Source organism: Botrytis cinerea, chromosome 2 (genome assembly GCF_000143535.2).
Source record: "Botrytis cinerea B05.10 chromosome 2, complete sequence".
NCBI classification, from domain to species: domain Eukaryota; kingdom Fungi; phylum Ascomycota; class Leotiomycetes; order Helotiales; family Sclerotiniaceae; genus Botrytis; species Botrytis cinerea.
In genome coordinates, this window is record NC_037311.1 from 2534332 (window position 1) to 2555591 (window position 21260).

Sequence of the window (21260 nt, forward strand, 5' to 3'; positions counted from 1 at the left end):
TCGTTTCATATTGTCTTTTCTACTTAGGATCGTTCTCATTGAAGCTAAATCGAGTCATACAACTGAATATCCGAGTAGCCAGTGAGGAAAAAGAACGATATGATAGAACAATAGAAATATCACGCACATATCTTATCTCCTGAAATCAAAATCCATCGAACCAATTGAGAATGCAGTTAGTTGGTATGGCAGAGCTGGAGTGACCATTATGAAATCTTTCATTGGCTATTTACCGAGTCGCCCCCTGTCATGCATGAGATCTCCAACAGTCACCAACAACATCAAAAGAGTTTACTCGTAATAGCTGATGATGTTTCATAGTAAGCTTGAGAGCTCTAGGAATAAGTGCTTATGTATTCATGTAACTTCAACCGCTGCGCCTCGAAACTTACGAGGAAGATCGAAAAATGTCTTTCTTCAGAGTCTTTATATACTGTGGAGATGCACATTTCCAAAACCATAATCAGAAACCCTAAACTGTCAAACTTGGAACGCGTTTATGGAAATCCACCACCTATAACTCTTCTATCCCAACCTAGATCCCTTATTCTGAGATTATCCTTCACTTGAACCCACCATGCCCCCCACACTTCGTACAGTCGCAACTTTCGAAGAATTTAGCCTTGTAGTGGACTGCATGTGGGTATCGTATGCTGATCCCTACAACCCATTTCTTGGCCTCATTGTTCCGATTAAAGAACCTACCGCCGAAGGAGTAGCGACTGCAGTCCGGGGGATGAAGAATCGATTCTGGGAATCTCATAAAGCAGATAGGGATAGTTTTTGGGTGTATATTGTTGATGAGGATGATCACGGAGAGGATGCTGGAAAGGTTTTGGCGGGAGCGAATTGGCTATTTCATGAAGCGAGTCCGTTTGGGGAGAAGAAAGATGGAGAAAATGGCGAATATGACAACAATCATGGCAATAAGGGTAATGAAAATGGTGACGGGGAGACAACTGAAGAGGAAGACATTAGCCTTGCATCTTGGTGGCCCGAAGGCGAAGCACGTGAGTTTGTGAAGGCGATTCTTTCCCAAGTATTTGGAATGAGAGCGACAAGGATGACAAGACCTCATGCTCGTGAGTCAACTCTCTAAATCACTTCTATTTTTCTTAGGAAGTCTTCATACTTGCCATCTTTTTCCTGCTAATGTTTCCAGAACTCTCCATGATGTTTACCCTCCCTGATCACCGTGGTCGTGGTTACGGATCTTTACTCATGGAATACGGAATGTCCAAAATCTCAGAAATGGATGTAGAAGCACTCGTAGAGGCCACCGCTGACGGAATTTCTCTGTATGAGAAATATGGCTTACGAACCATTCATGAGGTGATCGTAGATACCACCTACAAGAATGGAAAACCAGGATTTATCTGGCGTAAGATGGCACATGAGTGTAAAGGGAATGCTACGTGGTGGATGTGGAAACCAAGACCGAGCGATGGAATACTTTATACACCGGAAATGGAGTTACCGTGGGAGAAGAAGGAAGAGAGTTTAGGTCGATAAATGTGAGATGTTTGACTAAAATACGTTTGAAACTTAGAAAGTTGCAAGAGGAGAGGATTGGGTCGAGTGATCTGAATATTCCGTCTCTCTTATTTTGTTCAAAGGTCAATTCTAGAGACAAGATGTGAAGCTGTAGATTAGAAATGGGCAACTTTGTTACTTCGCATAGCCACAGAAGAAAGGTCGTTAAAGTGGAAGTAATGGTATTGAGCTTTAGATACCTACCAATATATCCACCAGTAATTTGATTCTTCAGATGCACCCGTCTCTCACTGTTCTATCAGAGGATCAACATCGCATAAATTCAAGGTATCTATCACCCTCGCTAACCTCTTTCCTGGACGAAAGTTCTCCTCGCAGTCTGCATCTTCTTTGTAAGATAGAAGTCTAAGACAGGAGTCAGTACGAAAAGTCGGGTTCTTCAAGGACATTTTTCTCTATAGAGAAGAGTTCCAAGAGCTAGGCCTATTTTCATCTTTTATCAGTAAATTTGTAAGCATTGTTAAGCACAGCACACTCCACAGAACCGTACAAGCACACAAAAACTCCCCAAGTTCCTGCACGAACCACACTTGGCTCAACCTCGGACTCGGAATAACCATCCCCCTTCTCCGATCGCCCAACCACAATTCTCAAAACCTCAAAACACATGATCTTGTTGCAGTTCGAGAGCTTCTTGTTGCATATCTGAAATAGCTGATTTCGGAATTCCCAGTCAATTTATAAACTTTGTGGTAGGCAGGTAGATTTCAAGAAAGATCTCCAAGTTTTATTCTTTTTGGGAAAATTTTTGAGAACTTGGAATTTTGCTTCAAGGTTGGCTTTGATTGAAAGAATAGGCTTTGTTGATGTCAGTGAACAGGTTTCCTATCATTTAAACAACTTTTTACTGTAGAAGGAGTTCATTTTGTGGTGTTGGAGGTTGATGAAGGAAAGGGGGGAAGGGCCAGATTTCTTTGTGATAGTTGACATAGTTTGTTGCTTATTGGGGGTATGAGAGATGGATTGGATGATGGCATCTATAACAGCTTGGTTTGTCTCAATACTGCATCCAGAATCTTGAGATTGTAGATGTAAGTACAGGTGAAAGAGGGTGGTTGAGGGGAGATATGCCTAGACACTTGGTCACGAACATGAAAGAAAAGCTAGTGACACCTAAGACAAGTCATATCTGGCTTAGTTTCCAAGAATAAAAGAGCATGATGAGAAATCAGAACAGGGAGGAAATCTGCTTACGGTAAGAAGAACTGATTACCCACAAGTTTGCACACTGAAAGCACTATTGTCAATATTGTCAACTTCATCTACATCCAAGCATCAAGATACACATCAAATTTCAATGTTGTAGAACTAAGCGAGAAGGAGAACATAAAGGAACGTAGTACAAGGACAATATGGGCAATTAATATTGGAGGGAAAGGGAAGACACCAAAACCATCACTGACGAAAAGTCACAGTTATCAGATATATAGAACTACAAATCAGAAATTTATTTCTAACATTAAACCCTTACTAATCCTTATTATCAACTTTTTCTCTCCTTTCCCAGAGGATAACCAGCTTTTTTACTTCACCCATACATTTACAAAGCTCCATAACTAAAGCTCCTCGAACAAGCATCTCAAAATTTCCATATTCAGCAGTCCGTATCTTCCAAACTACCATGCCACCATTCTCAACCAAATTTCAACAGTTGCACCACCACAAACAACCTTCCTCCTCCCTCGGAACAACAATCCTCCACTCCCGAACCCTACCCTAACCAACCACAGCTCCCCAAAATACCTAGTTCCCATTCCTTTCCCCCTTGTTGCACATCTTAAAAGTTGATATTCCAGTCCCAAATGACAGAGTGTGCCATCTGGAACACTTCCTTCCAAAAAAAAAAATGTTCGAAAAAGTTGTGAGAACAAGAAAGTTGATTTTTTTTTTCAAGATTTTCGAGATTTGGGAAATTGGAATTTCTGAAGAAAGGGATTGAGAGATGGAGTCTTGTGGGTATGAGAAATCATATTGGATAAACAGATAGGGGGTCAGTTCTTCTTTTTTCTTCTTTTTTTTTGGGAGGGGGGAATAGTTGATTTGGGTTGTGAGATTGTAGGGATTAGTGGAAAAGGGGGGAGAACGTCCAGGTAAATGAGGGGGTTCTTTGAGGGGAATTTGAGGGTTTTGAAAACTTATTTACAATGTTCTTTTGCGTTTGGATGTAGCGCAAGGCTTTAATACTTAATAACAATACTCTGTGCGTGTACTTGAATACTGGAATTAAGTATAGAAAGGCTAAATACACATCTCACCGAATCATCCACTCTCTTCTTTCAACATCCCTTTCCATCTCTCACTTCGCTACTCCCATCTCTTGAACTACTCCCACATCCGCTTAACATACACTTCCCACTCTACTTTTACACCATCAATCCTCCCCCTCCTTCCCCTCCCTTCCCTTCCCACATCTCCAAACTCCCAGACCAACCCCCTAGATCAACTTCTTTCTTACTCTCCTCTTATAATACACAGAAAATCTTCCAAATCGTCACGATCTCAATTTGATCAACGGAACAGCTTCATGATACTTCAATCTCATCTCTTACCGCATTGAACTGTTCTCCAAATAAGTTACAGCCGACCATAATTTCTCACATTCCCACATTTCAATTTCACATTAGTAACGAATGCAACTGAAGTTAGGTCCCCGACGTGCCTATCACTGACAAATCTTACCCATACATATAACCCAAAGGACACTCCTATTATAACATCACATCCAGCTTAATCACAATTACATATATCTCCAACACAACTATCATTACTAGAGCTCCATTCAAAATCATCACCTCGCTCTACTACTAGAGCGAGAACTCTGAGTGTACATGCATGAATATAGCACATGAAATCATCAAGTCAAGATCAATATAAACAGAACTTATGCTAAATTATCTACATCATTACAACTAACTAAAAAAAAGTACCCTCATATCATGTTCATCGCCAAATCTCCATTTGCATACACAAAAAGAGGTATCATGTCATATCATACTACTCCAGCCAATCTTTCCTATTCTAGACATACCGCAGAATAACAAAACAAAACAAATAGAACCGTATCGACAGATATGTTTGACAGACAGACAGACAGACTTCCATTCATCCGTCTGTCTGTCAATCCAGTTTGCCATTCCCACCATGTGTATGCCCATCCTATTTAATCCACCCCATTCCCAGCCCCCAAAAGGTATAGAGCGGTATAGTACAATATGATAGAAGGTATCCGGCATCCAACTCCAGAAATCCAGACAAGTCATTAGTGAAAGCGTCATAAATCAACCAAGTAAATCTACTTCCTCCCTCTTGGTACAAATATCCTCTCTCTCCTCTCCCTCATCCTCAGCTTCATTTTCTTCCTCCTCCAAAAATCCTAATCCACTATCAAATCTTCTTCTCTTCTTCTTCCCACTAGCTCCCACACCACCACTTGATCTTCTTCTTGCCATTGCCGCATCCAGATACTGACCTTTTCTGACAACCGGGGCTTTGATTTGCAGATTTCTTGTGAATTCTCCAGCTTCCGTCTCACTGGACTCATTCTCACTCTCCATATATCCCTTTCCGAGATCCATGACACTAGAAAGTTGTTTTCTCATTCCATCAACTATTTTCTTTCCTCTTCTCTTCTCCTTGCTGACTAGTCCCTTCAATTGTTCTGCGCAGTTCTCAAGATCCTCGTTTTCGGTCTTTAGATCTGAGTTTTCTTGTCGCAAGTTCTCAACCGCTTTTTGAGTGTTCTTCAGAATGCGTGTTGTTCTTTCCAGTTCTTCCTGGAGCTCCGTTATTCTCTCATCGCGTTCTGTGAAATCCTCGTTGATTCGTCGATCAAGGAGAAGTATTTGTCCATCTTTCTCATTGAGAAGATCCCGGAGACTGGCAGAAGCGCTCAAAGCAGCTGTTAATCTTGTCGAAAGTTCACCCACAATCATATTCTTCCCTTCAAGCTCCATGGCAAATGCATTTGCCCTGAAAATTTCGTGTTGGAGTTGATCGTCTAGGTTATGAATTCCACGTTTCAGATCATCCTCGACGACTTTGTGCTCCTTTTCGATTTTCTCAACAAGATTCTCCAACCCAGAAACCTCACTTCGATAACCATTCAGCGCGCTTTGGAGGCGTGAGTTTGAGGTTTCGTTCTCGGCGAGTTCTTTACTCATTCTTGAGACAGCGGTTGAAACAGCGGATAGTTCCTTTTGAACATCTTGCAGGGCATCAATACGAGCGGCCAGTTGTCGTCTAAGAATGACTTCTTGTGCATGATACTGATCGATGGTTTCATCTTGTTCCCTTGTCTTCTCGACTAAATTCTTGAGACGTCCCAGCAACATACTCAAAAGTTTGTCATTTTCGAATCCTTCAGCTTCTTCCCCAGGATTGAGATATTCGAACTCGAGTCTTGCGTTGTGGAATTGTTCGGAAATAATCTTGATGGTGGCTTCCGGGTCTATGGAGAATCCTAAAGAGGTCACTTCGTTTGAGAGAGCATTGAATGATGCCTCCTTCTCAAGAGCCTGAGCTTGAGCAATAGTAAGAGTTGTAAGAATTGAATCAAGCGCAGAGTCGAGAGATGAGCTATCATGAGATTGATCGGATGGGATGTATGACATCAACTTTTGGGAAAGACGATGTTCATGGTCTTTATTCAGTGCCAAGGTGGAAGTAAGATTCTTGATCTCGGATTGCAAGTGGAGAAGTTGAGCTTCGAGCTTTTCATTGAGAGGATCCGGGAAGTTAGCTTGCGTCGACGTTGATTCATGGAAAAGCTTTTGCGAAGATGTATCATCTATTGTGGCAGGTGGTGATGGAGGTGGAATATTGTGCGCATTTGTCAGGTCATCTGAATTGGAGAAAGGACCGCCAAAAGTTATTATCTCATGGTCGTCATATGAAGAGTCGACCACCATGTCAGTATCATCATGTCTATTAAAGACATCATGATCTCCCGCCACACTCATACTGATACTGTGATCATCATCGTCATCGAAATCAAATGGATCCTGCGTTCCAATTTGCCAGTCATGTTGAGCGTTCGAACGTTCTTCCTTTCGTGATAACTCTGCTTTTAGCTCCTGGATCTCTTGTTCCATTTCTTGAAACTTCTCCATGATAACAGGGTTTGCACGAATGGATGTGCCTGCCTCAAATACTAATTGGCTTGCAGCGTCATGCTCATCCTGGATACACTGCAACTCTTGATCCTTTTCCTGCAATTCCTGCTTGAGTCGAAATATTTCTGACTTTCTTGCTTTGGCCTCATGTTTCTTCTCCCAGTCAATCTTGTTGGTCTCCTCACTTAGTCGATTTCTTTTCATACGCCTAGTAACTCTGCCATCCAACACTTGTCGTAGTGGGGCAAATTGGAATTCTCCGGAGAATGGCTCGTTGTCCTGCCGACGATCCAGTAGTCGCTTTACAGGTGCTGAATGTCGACGGTTTGATCTCGCAGATGAGAGCGATGATTTTCGAAGGAATGGTGTCAGGCCAGAAGAAGATCCCTGAAGAAGGTTTGAACCTGGATCGGAATATCTTACCTTCTTCTTAGGTTTGCTTGCTCTGGGTGTTGCGGGTAAAGGTATTGATACCTCGATCATAGACGGCGTTGAAGCTCGAGAGGGTGATCGTGATCGTGTCTCTGGACCAACACAACTTCTTCTTTGTCTTCGTAAAGCAATAGGTTGATCAACCTCCACGGTCATGGTTACGTCGTTCTCCGCCATACCCTCGATGTATGAGTTTTCACCTTGATCGACAATTGATATGTTTGTTGTCTCGCCGGAAAGCAAGGTGAATACTGTACAGTGTATTGCGTATGGAATTAAGGAAATGCTCGATGCTTCATAGAATCAAAAGCAAAAATACAAAGCAAGAACTTAAAGGCAACATGGGTTGAAATAATGCCAGAGAGAAAGGGTCGAGTGAATTTGGGCTTGAATATGAAATGACATGCGAAATCAAATCAAGATGAATTTAATTGTTTACATCCTACCGCATTGGGATTAGCGTCGTAGCTATTTCCTGTGGCACCCCACTGTATCAAAAATTGGTTGGATGGTAGATGGACAACGGGGCCAAATTGTATATGGCCACGACAAAAGAGCGTGGTACGGTACATACAGTACAGCATGGTGTGTTGACTCATGAGTGGAGAGCGAAAGGGTCCAAGGTAGTATGGCTCGATTATGGAATTTCGAGAACTCTTCCTCAATGGTAATGTTTGGCCGTTGCTGCAGGGCTGCAGCTGGATCCACGACATTAAGAGCATGGGGTAGAAGCTTTCAACGACTCCACCAGCATTTCCGGACGCTCAATGTCGAATCCTTGTGCAGAGATTGTAAAGGGTATTTCGCTGTTGATGATATGGACGCATTTGAATCGAACGAGCCCATAGGAAGAGAGCGGAAGTGAAGAAAGATTCAGAAACAAGCTTGATTTCGTTGGTGGTGGTTCCTTATCCGATCGGATCAATGCCGGATCATTAACACTCAGCGAGATTCTGAATAACTGATTGAGCCACAATGGGAGTCCGTTGGTGGGATGTTGCGTCCGTCGTGTTGAACTAAGTGGTTTGGACGTACCTCCGTTGGCGTGGGATATTTTCCTGCAGAAATGTCGTACATTTGCTAAAATTCTACCTGGCTGAACTTCCAGCTTTGAATAAAAATGCAAATGCCTTCATTGGAGCAATTCTTCGCATCAAAGAAAAGTTTCTCTCCCATAGGGCTGCCAATCTCCTTTGCCTACACTCGCAGGTCCACTGCATACACATGCATCCATATTCGCATTCTACGTTCTAATCTTCTATTATTAAACTTTGCCAGAAATGAGGGTCAAAATTCTAGATCACATGCCGAAGTTTCTGTAGAAGAGTACATACAGTATTTGTTGGCATTAGTGCTATATACTTGAGTGATGGAGGCCCATCTCGCTCCTGTACACAAAAAAAGAGACGGTATATGTATTCCTCTTTCTACTCTTGCTTTCTCCATGTTGCTCGAGAAGAATGTTTCTCTGAGTTCGAAATTTCGCATCCTCGTTTTCTCTCAGTTGATCTAAACTCTATGATTCTTGATATACGATTGCTGCTCCACCAAGATACATCTCTCCATCATTGCAAGTATAACATTGGTATATTGTCTCCTGTTGAGGAAGCTAGACGGTTTTTGTATTCGATCCATTCAGCACGAATTCTGTGGGATTTGATAACAAGTACTAATTACAGTCCTAGCCATTCTGGGCCAATTGCCCCTGTTATTGTTTGCGATCGCTTCATGAGAGAACAGGCTGTAAACAATTATATGATGCACTGGGTATAATGACGAAAGCAAGTTTGCAGGTAGGAATGCGGGGCTCAATCTTTGGCGGCATCGTTGAGTTTCTGCTTGAGTGCACCTCTGCGCAAAACAGGTGTGGCATTCAGAGAGAAAGCATTATGGGTCGATGAAATAGTAAAGGGGTTGATTCGATACAAGCTCAAGATTTGTCACATACATCTCTCTCCCTGAAAAATACAGGTAAACACCATCCTAATCTTGCCCAATTGGCTCAATTAATCACCTTGAAGCTTGTACAAACTCAAAACCCTTCAAAAATCTCACAATACCTTTAATGCTCAACCCCCCAAATGATCTTTTTAATACATATTAGTAGATAAGATACATAAGGGCGTATTATATTGACCGCCGGCAATTTCCCTTCCAGTCTGCTTCAAAACTCGTAATTTTCAGAAAGGTGTCGAGATCACAAGATTGACCAGCATCTAGAATAGTACCACCTACCGATTCGGGTTAGCTAGTGAGATGAGGCTGACTGCAGATTGATTTCTCTTACCCCTAAATGAAATTTTCAACATCAGAATCGTGCTTTGAAACTTCGATGATTGAAGTCATACGGAACAATGACAGACACTGAGATGAACGACGTCTTTCCTGGCCCTTTAATTGAGCCTCATGATCTGAGTCAACTACAGTATCATATCACCTTATGCGACTTTGGTGAAAAGGTGCAAAAAGCTGCTAATGCGGCTTATCCGAATGATGAAAATAGTAAGTAATACCAAACACTTAACATCTAACTCTATGTGAACTATTGATTGCCTCGATGTTCAAATTTTCGAGAAAATCCTGTTGACTGGAAGCTCTGTAGTCAAATATCCTCGAGTTTACGCTCTTCTATTATTGTGGGAGGACGAAGACCCGTATCTGCCTGTTTCGCAAGAAGTCCACGAATTAGGAATTGTTCTAGCTTCTATTTACAACTTCGAAGTCGAGACCTATCTTATTCCCAGCGAGGGAAGCCACAAAAAATTAAACCAAAGAATTTTGGACTTTGTTGAATTGGGTGGAGATAGTGCGGAACACCTGAAGATTGTTTATTATGGTGGTCATGGCATGCTGGCTCATAATCGGCAGCCGGACTGGGTGAGGTAAGTGATCAACAAACATTTTCTACGATACGCTTTCAATCTTGTATTTGACACATCTCGATTTTCCGAACTTCTAGGTGTTCAAAATCCTTTCCGTCTTTGGAAAGCTTCATCAAGTCTGTGACTACAGAACTATTGGGCACACTGCTTGACGAATTTCCCATAATTTCTCCTTCAAGCTAACAGTTCATGCAATTAGTCGCTCTGATCCTCGAGACCCTAGTTTTAGAACGGTAAAATGGGGCGGCATTCAAAATTCTTTGGAACAAGCAAAATCCGACGTTCTACTCTTGCTTGACTGCTGCTCATCAGGCACTGCCAACACAGGAGATGGTTGCGGGACTACAGAGCTCATTGCTGCTTGTGGTTTCAATAATTTTGCAAATGGCGTTGGTCGCCATTCGTTCACTCATGCCTTGACAACAGAACTACGCCTGTTGAGCTCATATCCGAAGTTTACCGCAGCGGTCCTGTACAACAGAATACTATGCCGACTACAAAACTGGATGCCTGAAGGTAGAGAATTGCAGAAAGCTCCACTGCATGTTGTTCTTACTCAGAACCAAGCTTTACCATCCAGCATACAACTTTCAGTAACCCCAAAGCCAAAGCCGGAATCGATGACATTGCAAAGTCCTTTGCAATCACTGGGATCGCCAAGCCCCGATTCTTTTGCGAGCAATGAAAGGACAGATTCTGATCAAGATTCTGATTCATCACCCATTTCAAGCCTTCTTTCTGCCGATGAACAATTTCCGAGGATCTTACTGAGTGTGAGACTCAAGGAAGATATGGTTCCAGAATTGTCTGCTGATCTCTTCAGTGAATGGCTTCGCATGATGCCTGTTGTTGCCAACTCTATTACTGTTGAAGCTGGATTCGACAGCTTCTCAACATTAATATTGGTTTCCATGCCGACACCAATATGGGTCTGCCTTGGAAAAGATCCGGCCTTCAATCTTGTAGGTATCATTAAGAAAATGCCAAACATAAATATAGTGTCCAAAAAAACTTCATCGCCACTGAAAGTTGCTGAAAACGATAATTATCAGTCTTCGAGGACTAAAAAGCAACCACCAGCCCGTATGAACGATAAATTTCCTCCTTCAGCCTTTACAAAGCAAAAACCAATGCAAACACCATCTTCTTATGACTCTGACTTCGATGAAATCAGATCCTATTCTTCTATACTGTCGGATTATCAAAAGTGGAAGGGCAACATACCAGGCAGAGGAGAAATTTGAACCGAATTTTGCGCCTAAAATTGACGAAACTTCGATCGAGAAATCGAGGAGATTATCTGCCTATAATGATTGTTGGCCGACTGGTCATCATCATTACTCGCAAAGTGGCTCCTCACAACACCCTTCCAAGCACTATTCTTCCTCGCAATATCCTTCCTCGCAAAGTGGCCCCTCGCAATATGATCACACCCAACGATATTCCTCGTAACTCTTAGGTCATATGGTTAGTACCGTATAGGTATACATAGATTATGAAGTAATTATGAGTCAATATTATGTTGTTCGTCTCCACACAGGCTACTCTCAAAAACTGTAATGAATACTATAGCCTTTTTTCGGATTGACTGTATAGCAAGGTCTACAGTCAAGGTGATCTAAGCTTATTTGCGTCTGTTCTAAAGCTTAGCTTTCCCATAGATGTCCTATAGGCATCATTTTATATGCAATAATGATATAGGGGGCTTCACTACTTAAATATGTTGCGAAATTTTTGTAGTAATTAAACGGATATAATAGTCTCTGAGCGTGCATATCGTTATCATTCGGGCTTTTGTTGGATTGAAACAACTTTACTCAATCCATAAAAATGAGCGAAAATGCGAGAGAAAGTTTTGAGATATAATTCCCGACGCAACATGGCCATGGGACTTGTAGTTTGGACCATTAACGGTGCATCAGAAGTTTGTGCAATCCTATTCTCACATAACTATACTACTCAGTAGCGGAGTACGAACCGGAAACTTTCCCTGTGTGACATTTGTGAGACTTGAGATGTTCATCTATACGATTGTAGAATGGGAGATGAGTACTTACAATGTAAATGAACTTATTCGTAAGAACGTTGGAATTCTCGATTATGGATTTCTGGCAGATGTTACCCGCGATCAGTTCTGAAAATAAATTGAACAGTGACTAATTAAAAAGTACTTAACACGGAAGCATCAGAAAACTAAAGAGTGAAGCCAGAAAACGGTAGTCTATAAAGAGGAACCGATCTCGGAAGCGAGATAGGGGGCAGGAGCGCCAAATTAATGAGAAATTGGCGAGGCACTAAGTACTAGATTTCGGATTTTTGCTTCATTCAACAATGTCGTATCACTATCACAACAAATATCATATAGGACTAGAGTATTCATTATGAGTCAACGAACCATTACTGTAAGCTTTAAATAATTGATGGAAGAATTTGTCCAGTCTTTTTGTTGGAAAGAGATAACATTGGCAAAATTGATATCTGGATTCTAGAGACACATTTCAATGTCCGTTGAAGCTTCAAAAATGCACATAAAGAGCATGGATTATTATTATCTAGGCGAAGGACCCAAGATTCATCTAATACCAACCCCCTATTAATCATACATATACGGAAAAACTGACTTCTATGGATAACCCACCCCCACTTTCCCCATATGTATAGATTCACCCCACCTCCTCGAAATCAGGCTGAAGACACATTTACCCCTCCTTCCTCATATGACCTCACCAATTTTCTTCTCGTAAAGGAAATCTCTATTTACATCATCTTGAACATTTTTCACCCTCATCTAAAATCCTTCATTCTCCAACTATCGAAACGAAAATATCAAAATGCCTCTCGATGCAGATTTCGAATTTCTCCCCTTGGGAGCCATCATCCAAAGCTTCCTCGTCCCCACAAAAGACAAATCGGTGAATATCGTCCAATCATTTCCAACCGCAGAGCTCTATCAAAAACACAATCAGCCGTTTTTTGGTGAGACGATCGGAAGAGTCGCGAATCGTATCTCGAATGCGAAGATCAATTCTCTGAACGGAAAATCTTATACTCTTGCGCAGAACAATGGGGTGAATGCTTTACATGGTGGTGTAAAGGGATGGGGTAAACGTGTTTGGGAGGGCCCAAAGTTGGTGGGATTGAAAGAAATCCCGGGGGTTGAGGGATTGGTGGGAGGTGAAAGTGTGCAGTTTACGTTGAGGGATGAGGATGGCGATGAAGGCTACCCGGGAACATTGGATGTTAGTGTGGTTTATACTACTGGAAAACAACAGGTCGATGGTAAGGAAGTCAGAGTGTTGGGTATGGAATATGAAGTCAAGTTGGTGGATGATGGAAAGGGGGTCGAGGAAACAGTTGTCAATGTCACAAATCATTCGTGAGTAGTCTTTGTCTAACTCAAATAGTTTTATTTTCTCAGAACAGACCCGACTAATATCATAATAGGTATTTCAACCTCGGTGGCAAATCGTCAATTGAAGGTACCCAAGTCACATTATGTACCAACGACTATCTACCAGTCGACGATGGAGGTATTCCTACCTCCGGCCCAAAGCCATATGAGAGCATTACACCTAATAAGGAATTTACACTGGGCCCCGAGGAACCAAATGTTGATGACTGCTTCGTCGTAGATGCGGAATCTGAATCCACTCCCCTTGATACACGATCCTCGCCTCTCACTACATTAGTCAAAGCTTCTCATCCAGACACTGGCATCCATCTGGAAGTCTTGAGTACCGAACCCGCATTCCAATTTTATACTGGAAAATACATCGATGTACCAGCAGTTGAGGGACTTGAGGCTCGAGGGGCTAGAAGTGGATTCTGTGTTGAGCCAAGTCGATATGTGAATGCAATCAACGAGGAGAAATGGCGAGGACAAGTATTGCTCAAGAAGGGACAAGTTTATGGAAGTAGGATTGTTTATAAGGGGTGGTCTGAAGTTTAAACAGGGGAACGGATGGTCGATATCATTGGGTGGATTTTTTGAAGCAACATTGCACGGCCAAAACTTAGCATTTGACTCGGACTGACTTGATTTGAGCGTTCGTTAGCAGAATACCATAGCATATTAGGATTCCCATCCCGAGTCAGATCTGGCGGCATGCATGACATGTGAGGAATCCGGTGAAACTTGGGATTTTACCTGAGTGTTTCTTCGTTTGCACTTATTGTTCGAGTTCGAGTTCGAGTTCGACTTCGACTTCATGTTCATTTGAACTTCAAGACATGCCGAGAACAGTCACGTGTGTTCTATTTTCGGAGTTGGTGAAAAATACCTCGGTATCCGGATATCAACGCTAAATGCAACCGGTAGGATTTCACATGTCAGATACGATGTATTGACCAATCATATGAGAGGAAATCGTAAGACAGAGTACACATGAGGTGTTTCCGGAAGGCAGGTGATAGCATTTGACTTGTAGAAGATGGAGAAAATCCGGGGTGAAGAGAGTTTAGATGCAATATGAAATTGGTTTGGTAACGGAAGACGGAGTGGAGTGCAGCTGAATCAAGAATTGCATGCGATGTCTGTTTGAAGTGAGTGTGACATGTGAAAGAGAAGCTTGCTTGTCAGACCAAAGCGAGTAGCATCTCCGAATAGTTAATAAAAACAACTCGTTCTTCACACCTCACCTACTTTATTCCTCTCCACTTACTTTCTTGTTTTTATTACTATTTAGAATCAATATATCTACATCGTAAGACTTACAGCAACAAATCATCCCATACGGACCAACACATATAGAAAAATGTCGAAGACGTTCAGCCAGAGTGATGTTGCATCGCACAATAAGCCTGATGATCTCTTCATTGTCGTAGATGAAGATGTCTATGATCTCACCAAATTCCAAGACGACCATCCAGGCGGCAAAAAGATCCTTACAAGAGTTGCCGGCAAAGATGCTTCGAAACAATTCTGGAAATACCATAATGAAGGTATTCTCAAGAAATACAAGGCAAAGCTACAGGTGGGATCATTAGACACAAAGAAAGCCGCAGCTCCACCAACACCCCCTGCGACTCCTCCACCAGCAAAAGAAGCAGTCAAGCCACAGGCGGAAAGCGGTGCTGTTGTGCCTGCTCCAACAACCGCTGCGAAGCAGGTTGAGGAGGAATCGGAACCATTGGATCCGTATGGTGATTTGATCCCATTTGCGGATCCATCGTGGTATCAGGGTGTATGTTTTCTTCCAGTCTCGCAAATCTGCGAATTATGCTAATGTGATGATAGTACCACTCACCATATTTCAATGAGACACATGCTGCTCTCCGCGAAGAAATCCGCGAATGGGTTTCGGCCGAAATCGAGCCAAATGTGGGCGAATGGGACGAGGCACGAAAAGTGCCAGAGGAAATATACAAACAAATGGGAACTCGAGGGTATCTAGCTGGATTGATGGGTATGCACTATCCAACTCAATACACAGAGAATAGAATCAAGAGTGTGGCACCTGAGAAGTGGGATTTATTCCACGAAATGCTTCTCACCGATGAATTGTCGCGTGCAGGAAGCGGTGGATTTGTGTGGAATGTTATCGGAGGATTCGGAATTGGTTGTCCACCTCTGGTTAAATTTGGAAAGAAGGCTTTGGTTGAGAGAATTCTACCGGGAATCTTAAATGGTGACAAGAGAATTTGTTTGGCTATCACAGAGCCAGATGCTGGTTCTGATGTCGCGAATTTGACCTGTGAGGCCAAGTTGACTGAAGATGGAAAACATTATATCGTCAATGGCGAAAAGAAATGGATCACTAATGGTATTTGGAGTGATTATTTCACAACTGCGGTTAGAACTGGGAAGGATGGTATGAATGGTGTCAGCGTTCTTCTTATCGAGAGGTCGGCTGGTGGCGTTAGCACGAGAAAGATGGATTGTCAAGGTGTTTGGTCTAGTGGAACGACATATGTTACATTCGAGGATGTGAAGGTCCCAGTTGAAAATCTTATTGGAAAGGAGAACCAAGGATTCAAAGGTATGTTTCGTCGCAATGCCGTCTTTGAAAATATGCTAATAATCCCATAGTCATCATGACAAACTTCAACCATGAGAGAATTGGTATAATTATCCAATGTCTCCGTTTCTCCCGTGTCTGCTACGAGGAATGTGTAAAGTACGCACACAAGCGTCGCACATTTGGCAAGAAACTGATTGACCATCCTGTCATTCGTCTCAAGCTCGCTCATATGGCGCGTCAAATCGAAGCCTCATATTCTTGGCTCGAATCCCTCATTTACCAATGCTCAAAAATGGGAGAGACCGAAGCTATGTTGAGACTTGGTGGGCCAATCGCAGGTCTCAAGGCTCAAGCTACTGTTACCTTTGAATTCTGTGCCAGAGAGGCAAGTCAAATCTTTGGAGGTTTGAGTTACAGTCGTGGTGGACAAGGTGGAAAGGTAGAGAGACTTTACAGAGATGTTAGAGCTTATGCTATTCCTGGAGGAAGTGAGGAGATTATGTTGGATCTGAGCATCAGACAGAGTTTGAGAGTGGGAAAAGCATTGGGAATGAAATTGTAAGAGAGGGAGATGAGTTGAGCCCCGCGCAACGGACTGTAATCTCGTGAGGGTAGAGGGAAGACAAAATGATCTTTTTGTATATTATAAATCGAAGATTGAGGATTTGCGTTTTGGTCGGTGTTGGGAATGGATGGTTCGGCAGATTGTTTGGTTTATAAACGTTATATTTATATTTACAATGCTCATCATTCTGTAATAGTGCACTGGTTCAAAGGGTGTCCCCAAAATCTCAAATATGCCCGTAATAGACGAGGGGAATTCATGGAATTAAATCTGCAGGATAGTATTGTAGATATGCAACAAGAGCTTCACATCTGATTTACACATCTCCAAGAGTGCTGATTTTGTTGTATATCAATAGAATGAATGTCCGAAGTTGCCAATTAGGGAACGAATTTGCAAAGATGAAATTACAGAAGTGCAACAATTTTTGAAACGCTTTTAACACGTGATTAATAGGTTTTGACCATTATTCTGGACTCTGAATCTCGAGTGCTTTTCTTTTAGGCACGAGATGCTTTCTCCATGCGAAGATCATCGACAAAGTCTCCTCGTTGCTCGGGGCAATAGATGATCTGTATAGTTTACTTTGACGATCGCTCAAATGTCTCACATTATCATTGTAACTCGAAGGGCGAGTCCGGATCCTATGTATGCTTCACATGGCAACCAACTCTGTTCTAGACCAGATCTACATGGAACATACGGAGGATTTCGAATTTCTTACCGCCTTTTATGCCATCCTTGGGTTTATACCTTGTTTGAATATTTAGCAAAATGTTCATTTTCTTTTAGGTAAACTTCAATGGGCGAGATTGAAATGTGCGAAATTGGAACCGCAATGAAGTCAGTTGTTAACCTTAACAGCAGGCAAGGCCACATGAAAGTACATGTTGTATGGCAATTCATTCAATATACCCATTCATTATTTCCCCTTGATTCTTCACATGGTGCATTCCGAGTCTCCGCTTTCTTGATCCCTTCGCTCGGTTGGTGGAAACTAGAGGAACGGAACATTCCCCGGTGACCAACACAAATTCCAATTTCTCTAGGAATGCGAGTTTCATTCCGAGAATCTTTCGAAAGTACTCCCAGCATATCAAGAAGCACCTAATGGGTTGGAGGCAACAGAAATCAGTGGCTATAGAAACACTTGGTCTGAGTCTAGTAGTCTCAGAAGTAAATATGAAGAACATAAGAATGTGTTCTAATCCCCGCCTCTTGTAAGCCCATTCTTCCTATTATCTTATAATATTGCTTGTTATTCAGTCACTCGCTTCTCCTCGTTTCGTTTTTCACCTCCTTTGCTTCTTCATACATGTGAAAATAGTCAAAAATGGCAACCTCATCACTCTTTTTGAGATGCCTTATCATCTCCAGTTTCATGACTACCATTACAGCACTTACAGGATACCAGTTAGAGGAGAGCTATAGTGGTAACAGCTTTTTCGATGCGTTTGATTTCTTCACAGACCCAGATCCGACTCATGGTTTTGTTACGTATGTGAGTGAGAGTGCTGCGTCTCAGCAAGGATTGATATCAGTCGGAAGTGATGGAGTCTATATGGGAGTGGATTCCAAAACGATATTGAATCCTAGTGGACCGGGAAGAAATAGCGTAAGAATTGAAAGTAAAAAGAGTTGGACTCATGGACTTTTCATCGCGGATTTGTCTCATATGCCTGGTGGTGCCTGTGGTTCATGGCCAGCAAGTAAGTTATTGACTCAGGTATTTGTTAATGAATCTGAGGCTAACCTGTTCGTACAGTGTGGACTGTGGGGTATAATTGGCCATACAATGGTATGTTGTGCTATATTCATAGGAGTGAGCCAATCGTTAACAGCAGTTATAGGTGAAATCGACATCATTGAGGGTGTGAATAGCCAGAACCACAATCTCATGTCTTTACACTCGTGAGTCTCCCTGCAAACCGCGAGCATGACTTTGGGGTATCTTCGCTAATACGAATAAATAAAGTGGACCAACATGCTCAGTCGCTGGCTCGGGACAAACTGGTACTCTTCAAAGCGCCAATTGCAACAACTTCGCCAATCCTGTCGGCGTCGGTTGCGGAATCAGTGATACACGTACCAACAGCTATGGAAGAGGATTCAATCTCAATGGCGGTGGTATCTATGCCATGGAATGGACCTCGTCCCATATCCGCGTCTACTTCTTCCCAGCTGGGACAGCACCCGCAGATATCAATGGTCCCAATCCCGATCCAAGTAAATGGGGAACTCCAGTTTCAAATTTCGAAGGTGATTGCGATATCGATACCCATTTCAAAGAGAATAGATTGATTTTCGATACGACTTTCTGTGGAGATTGGGCAAGTGCCGTTTGGTCGAGTGATGCTACTTGTGCACCAAAAGCGGCAACTTGTGTGGATTATGTGGCAGGTAAACCAGAGGCTTTTGGTGATCAGTGAGTTCCCTTCTTCAAATCCTACTGTTCTTTCCGCTCAATAGGAAAAGAAAAGAAACTAACGTGATGAAAATAGATACTGGTTAGTCAAATCAGTCAAGATATATCAACTTGGAAACGTTGCCAGCCCTATACCTTCCAACACACCAGTCGCAGGACCATCACGTTCTCCCAGCGCTATAGTACCGCAAGCTTCCCCTGCCCGTCCACAGCAATCGCAGAATGCTCCAGCTGTTACCCCTCTAACACCAATCAACACTCCAGTCGCACAACCACCCTCTCAACCAATCGGTAACAATAACCCTATCGCAGGTGATGACTCCATTATCAATCACATCTCCGATTTCGTCGGAAGCATCGGAGACTTCGGTGACGAAGGTAATTGCAGCCCCCCTCCACGTCCCGAGCCCACCTATGACCCCGAATACCCCAATTGTGGCACCGGTGGTAGATGTCCGCTAACTCCGGCCTTCACCTGTGCAGGAAACCCCAACAATGATCTCACAAACCTAATCCCCACACCTCCCGCCCTCCCCAGCGTCACCCCCGCTTTCGAACTCCTCGGGATCGGATCTGGCGGCATTCCTGATTTCGATCTCGATATCAATGCAGAGAATTATCTCAATGCCGCAAAAGATGAACTGAAGGGACAGCTTCAGGGACTCGCTAAACAGGCCGTTGCGTGGACGGGAGATGATGATGAGGATATGTCTTCGGAGACGGGAAAACCGTCACGGGTGATCTTGGCGAAACCGTTTTATCCTGATGAGGCGGGGAATGGAAATGAGACGGCGGGATCGGTGGCTAGTCCTACGTCGGTGTTGAACTTGGGGGATAAGGGTAATATTGTTGCTTTTGAGGGGGGTGCGGCGGAAGTGGTTAGTGGAGGGTTGTTGATTTGGGGTGCGGTTGTTGTTATTGGGGGTGTGGTTATGATGTAGAGATTATGATGATAATGGTTATGGTTATGGCTACGGTTATTTGAAGATTATTAGATCATGAATGTTCAATGTTCATGTTGTATAATGGAGTTTTAGCTCATAGAAAAGTTGATTTCATTCATTTAGTTAACCTTTTTGGTATCTTTTTCGAATTATATTTCGCATGATTATCTTAGTATTCTTCCATCTAACTTCAGATGCTTTGGTGTGTGGATTTAAACTCTCAAATTTAGACATATACATGTTGACATGTGCACTCACTTCATTCACATCAATATCTAACTTACATATTTCAACCCATCTATTCCAACTCCCCAACTCCAAGTGCAACTGCACACCACATAACCATCCCTTCAAAACCCCCACCCCTTCCTTGTCCTTATCCCTACTTTCAAGTATTCAGTATTCAGTATCCCCCAAACCCTCCATCCATACAAACATCTTCCCACCAAAAATATCACACCCAACCTCTCCCTCCCTCCCTCCCCTCCTCAACACCCCTCCAAAAAGTTGTTAATTTGCAAACTTATAGTTTAATCATCAAACATACCCTCTATATTTCTATTCCACACATCCATCTATAATCAACTTTTTCTCCTCTCTTAGCAAAAAAAGAAAAAAGAAAGGAAAGAGAAATCAAATAATTCCATCAAACATCCACATACTCAACCTAAACACTTCCCACAACCTCAAAATCTTTTTATCTATTCAAAAACCTGAATATACTACTTTTTAAATGTGAAACAATAGTGATACTCAATCCGGGAGTAATCAATCGAGAAATAAAATAATCATTCATTTCTAAAATTCAACATCTAATGAATAAAAACTGAAAAAGAATATCTTCAGAAAATCAAGGGTGAGGAATGAAAAACAACTATTTTCAACTATTTCCCCCCAAACAATCAAATCAACTTTTTGGATGGAGGGGAGGTAGTAAGTAAAGCTTTAGAAATTCTCAATAATTCGAAAAATCAACTTTTTAGATATGCAACAGATGGGTTCGAGCAGAAGAGTCACGAGGTTTGGGGGTGTGGTGTGATGTGGTTGGTTCGGTAATGGTACTGCTATAGTTCATGAATGGGAGATTGTTTGGCCCGTCCAACCCGAGCCGAGGTTGAGCCTTTTAGATGGTTGATTGGATGGATGGATGTGGATGTGGATGTGGATAGATGTTGAGAGATACAGTGAAATGAGTTTGTGCAAATAAAGTCTTTATAGCTGCTGTTGGAAGAGTTTTTTTTTTTTTGAGGAGTTGTTTGGGATATTGACATCCAAAAGTAATAATCTATGAAGGATAGCATAGTTGTGTGTTTATTCGTTCTTCTGAAGGATTATATTATTTAAAACCTTCCAGTGCTTGTACTCATGTTTGGATGTTTCTGTGTGT

General features: G+C 42.3%; 6 protein-coding genes across 8 annotated transcripts; 5 read left to right on the forward strand and 1 right to left on the reverse strand.

Annotated features, from left to right (window-relative positions):
- Positions 1–435: 435 nt before the first annotated feature.
- BCIN_02g07180 (hypothetical protein) lies at positions 436–1767 on the forward strand. Its single transcript, XM_024691497.1, has 2 exons — positions 436–1082; positions 1163–1767. The coding sequence occupies exons 1-2, from the start codon at positions 578–580 to the stop codon at positions 1510–1512; spliced, it is 855 nt and encodes a 284-aa protein (XP_024547268.1). The 5' UTR covers positions 436–577; the 3' UTR covers positions 1513–1767.
- A 2669-nt stretch (positions 1768–4436) lies between these two features.
- On the reverse strand, positions 4437–7573 carry BCIN_02g07190 (hypothetical protein). The gene has a single exon (XM_024691498.1). It carries the CDS (start codon positions 7272–7274, stop codon positions 4833–4835), a length of 2442 nt encoding a protein of 813 aa, XP_024547269.1. The 5' UTR covers positions 7275–7573; the 3' UTR covers positions 4437–4832.
- Positions 7574–9392: 1819 nt separating this feature from the next.
- On the forward strand, positions 9393–11415 carry BCIN_02g07200 (hypothetical protein). 2 transcript variants are annotated; one of them, XM_024691500.1, is made up of 3 exons: positions 9393–9599; positions 9700–9979; positions 10057–11415. In XM_024691500.1, the coding sequence occupies exons 1-3, from the start codon at positions 9452–9454 to the stop codon at positions 10160–10162; spliced, it is 534 nt and encodes a 177-aa protein (XP_024547271.1). In that variant the 5' UTR covers positions 9393–9451; the 3' UTR covers positions 10163–11415. The 2 variants fall into 2 exon arrangements, with proteins under 2 accessions (XP_024547271.1, XP_024547270.1); XM_024691499.1 differs by having other exon boundaries at positions 10179–11415.
- Positions 11416–12588: 1173 nt separating this feature from the next.
- On the forward strand, positions 12589–14111 carry BCIN_02g07210 (hypothetical protein). Its single transcript, XM_024691501.1, has 2 exons — positions 12589–13355; positions 13424–14111. The coding sequence occupies exons 1-2, from the start codon at positions 12811–12813 to the stop codon at positions 13926–13928; spliced, it is 1050 nt and encodes a 349-aa protein (XP_024547272.1). The 5' UTR covers positions 12589–12810; the 3' UTR covers positions 13929–14111.
- A 490-nt stretch (positions 14112–14601) lies between these two features.
- BCIN_02g07220 (hypothetical protein) lies at positions 14602–16796 on the forward strand. The gene is made up of 3 exons (XM_001547979.2): positions 14602–15162; positions 15216–15957; positions 16008–16796. Exons 1-3 carry the CDS (start codon positions 14734–14736, stop codon positions 16499–16501), a joined length of 1665 nt encoding a protein of 554 aa, XP_001548029.1. The 5' UTR covers positions 14602–14733; the 3' UTR covers positions 16502–16796.
- A 664-nt stretch (positions 16797–17460) lies between these two features.
- Positions 17461–20034, forward strand: BCIN_02g07230 (hypothetical protein). Of its 2 annotated transcripts, XM_001547978.2 has the most exons (6): positions 17461–18213; positions 18270–18302; positions 18355–18415; positions 18480–18929; positions 19006–19307; positions 19413–20034. In XM_001547978.2, the coding sequence occupies exons 1-6, from the start codon at positions 17838–17840 to the stop codon at positions 19868–19870; spliced, it is 1680 nt and encodes a 559-aa protein (XP_001548028.1). In that variant the 5' UTR covers positions 17461–17837; the 3' UTR covers positions 19871–20034. The 2 variants fall into 2 exon arrangements, with proteins under 2 accessions (XP_001548028.1, XP_024547273.1); XM_024691502.1 differs by having other exon boundaries at positions 19006–20034.
- Positions 20035–21260: the final 1226 nt, after the last annotated feature.